The sequence below is a fragment of the Idiotropiscis lumnitzeri genome, chromosome 2, assembly GCF_059441095.1.
Source record: "Idiotropiscis lumnitzeri isolate Australia: NSW breed Sydney's pygmy pipehorse chromosome 2, RoL_Ilum_1.0, whole genome shotgun sequence".
Classification (NCBI taxonomy): domain Eukaryota; kingdom Metazoa; phylum Chordata; class Actinopteri; order Syngnathiformes; family Syngnathidae; genus Idiotropiscis; species Idiotropiscis lumnitzeri.
This window is the reverse complement of record NC_142392.1, coordinates 18,217,175-18,219,775: the sequence shown is the minus strand read 5'-3', so window position 1 is coordinate 18,219,775 and position 2,601 is coordinate 18,217,175. Positions and strand designations below refer to the sequence as shown.

At 40.9% G+C, this 2,601-nt stretch overlaps 1 protein-coding gene across 1 annotated transcript; it reads right to left on the bottom strand.

The window, feature by feature from the left end:
* Positions 1-696: 696 nt before the first annotated feature.
* On the bottom strand, positions 697-2,354 carry LOC148341868 (uncharacterized; the record flags this gene model as incomplete). The annotated part of the gene is made up of 1 exon (XM_088287971.1): positions 697-2,354. A coding segment is annotated over one exon (1,446 nt), but the record flags the coding sequence as incomplete, so codon positions are not given.
* Positions 2,355-2,601: the final 247 nt, after the last annotated feature.

The following is a 2,601-nucleotide window of genomic DNA, read 5'->3' as shown; positions in this document are numbered from 1 at the left end:
GAACCTGCTCTCCTTCGTCTACTCTCTTCTTCGTCCACTCTCCTCTTCGGCGCACGCCGGCCGTCTAACCGCTTCAGCGCCCCCTTGTGCCGCTCGGCGAAACTACAATGCCCCCGATTATTTTTTAGACCCGCGAAGCACTGAACCCGCGAAAGGTGAACCGCGAAGTAGCGGGGTTTCACTGTATTTGACAAAATGATAGTTTTTTTCCGAAGTGAGATTCCGCTTAGCAACAAACCCCAAACACTTGATAGAGCTCAACCTAGAAAGAGGTTTTAGCCAGTCAGAAATTTATTCAGAAAGTGAAATATTAAATGTATGGGAGGGCATATTTGAAGAGTTTGAGTTTTGTTCAATGGACCATACATATACGAGCCAGCCAAACACAGCGAGAAAACCAGCGCTGACTCCAGTCGCCATCAAGTTGCCAACTCCTGACAAATCAAAACCTTTGAGAGAAACCGGGACTATTCGCGTTTCTCTTTCTGGTTCTTTTTATAGTTCAACTTCAAGTTCAGTTTTTCACCTTTTCACAGCGTAATGAAGGCCAGTTGAGCAAGTGGAACAAGTGATTTTATTGATAATTGTGGAAGGCACCGATTTCATAAGCACCGTTTCTTCTCACACCTTTTCCATTAAATACGATTAAAAAGACAACTGAAAAGCATAATGTTAAAAAATGTTATTCCAGGCAAAGGCAATTTATTTTATTGACATGTTTGATGTAAACACCAAAACAAATCATCATCACTCAGACACATTGCTTCTTCTGGCACAGATCACATTGGCTTTATGTCAATAAAAAAGCTTTGCAAAATTCAATAGATCATATTTTATTCAAAATCAAAATTTACATCTTACCACAAAGAGTCAGTTCCTTCAGTTTTTTGTTTTCTTTTTTTTAAGCTTCAAGGATCGCTGCTTTTCTCGCCAGCACAATTGTGACTCTCAGCACCGATTTTAGAAAATAATTTTTTCGCACAAACGCTGCAACTGAATGGCTTGTCTCCAGTGTGTGTTCTTGTGTGGCTCGTTAAAAGCGACTTACGATAGAAACTCTTTCCACAAACTGAGCAGGAAAAGGGTTTTTCTGCACTGTGTGTTCTTGTATGATTTGTTAAAGTTGATTTTTGAGTGAAACCTTTCCTACAAACTGAGCAGGAAAATGTTTTTTCTCCACTGTGCTTTCTTGTGTGGCTTGTTAAATGTGTCTTTCGAGAGAAGCTTTTTCCACAAACTGAGCATGAAAAAGGTTTTTCTCCAGTGTGTAATCGTGTATGTTTTTTTAAACTTGACTTAGAAGAAAATCTTTTGCCACAAACTGAGCAAGAAAAAGGTTTTTCTCCAGTGTGTTTTCTTGTGTGTACTGTTAAACTTGCCTTTTGAGAGAAGCATTTTCCACAAACTGAGCATGAAAAAGGGTTTTCACCACTGTGTGTTCTTGAGTGGCTTGTTAAATGAGACCTTCGAGAGAAACTCTTGCCACAAACTGAGCAGGAAAAAGGTTTTTCTCCACTGTGTGTTCCTGAGTGGCTTGTTAAATGAGACCTTCGAGAGAAACCCTTGCCACAAACTGAGCAGGAAAAAGGTTTTTCTCCACTGTGTGTTCCTGAGTGGCTTGTTAAATGAGACCTTCGAGAGAAACCCTTGCCACAAACTGAGCAGGAAAAAGGTTTTTCTCCCGTGTGTTTTCTTGTGTGTTCTGTTAAACTTGCCTTTTGAGAGAAGCATTTTCCACAAACTGAGCATGAAAAGGGGTTTTCACCACTGTGTGTTCTTGAGTGAATTATTAAATGAGACCTTCGAGAGAAACTCTTTCCACAAACTGAGCAGTTAAAAGGTTTTTCTCCACTGTGTGTTGTTGCGTGGCTTGTTAAATGTGTCTTTTGAGAGAAGCTTTTTCCACAAACTGAGCATGAAAAAGGTTTTTCTCCAGTGTGTAATCGTGTATGTGTTTTTAAATTTTGCTTAAAAGAAAAGCTTTTGCCACAAACTGAGCAAGAAAAAGGTTTTTCTCCACTGTGTGTTCTTGCGTGGCTTGTTAAATGTGTCTTTTGAGAGAAGCTTTTTCCACAAACTGAGCATGAAAAAGGTTTTTCACCACTGTGTGTTTTTCTGTGCCCTTTTAAAGACAACTTTGAAGATAATGATTCAGTGTGACATGCCCTTTCACCTTTAGTTTGCTCATTATCATCATCATCATCATCATGAGCATCTGATAATGTGTCCTCATTTTGTGCTTGTGATGGCCCCCGGTGGTCTTCATCACCTTCTGTTGTCACGTGATGACTTGAGCTGCTGCTTGGAGGCTCCGCCCCTCTCTTGTCCTCACTCTCATCCTTGTTTTCATCTTCAGTCTTTATAGGGACAACGTTTAGTGGTGACTTGTTGATCTCCTCCTCCTCCTCCTCCTTTTTGATGTGAGTCCAGTCTCGCTCCTCTTTCACAGAACGGAGATCGTTTTCACTAACCTCTGTCGGACACAAAAAGTTATTTGGTTTGGTCAAGTCAAAGCTCATGCGGCGACTTTGTCTTATATTGTTTCTACCGTGCTACCTTGACTTGTGCCTGCCGCACACGGAGCAATGCGTGGACCCCAAC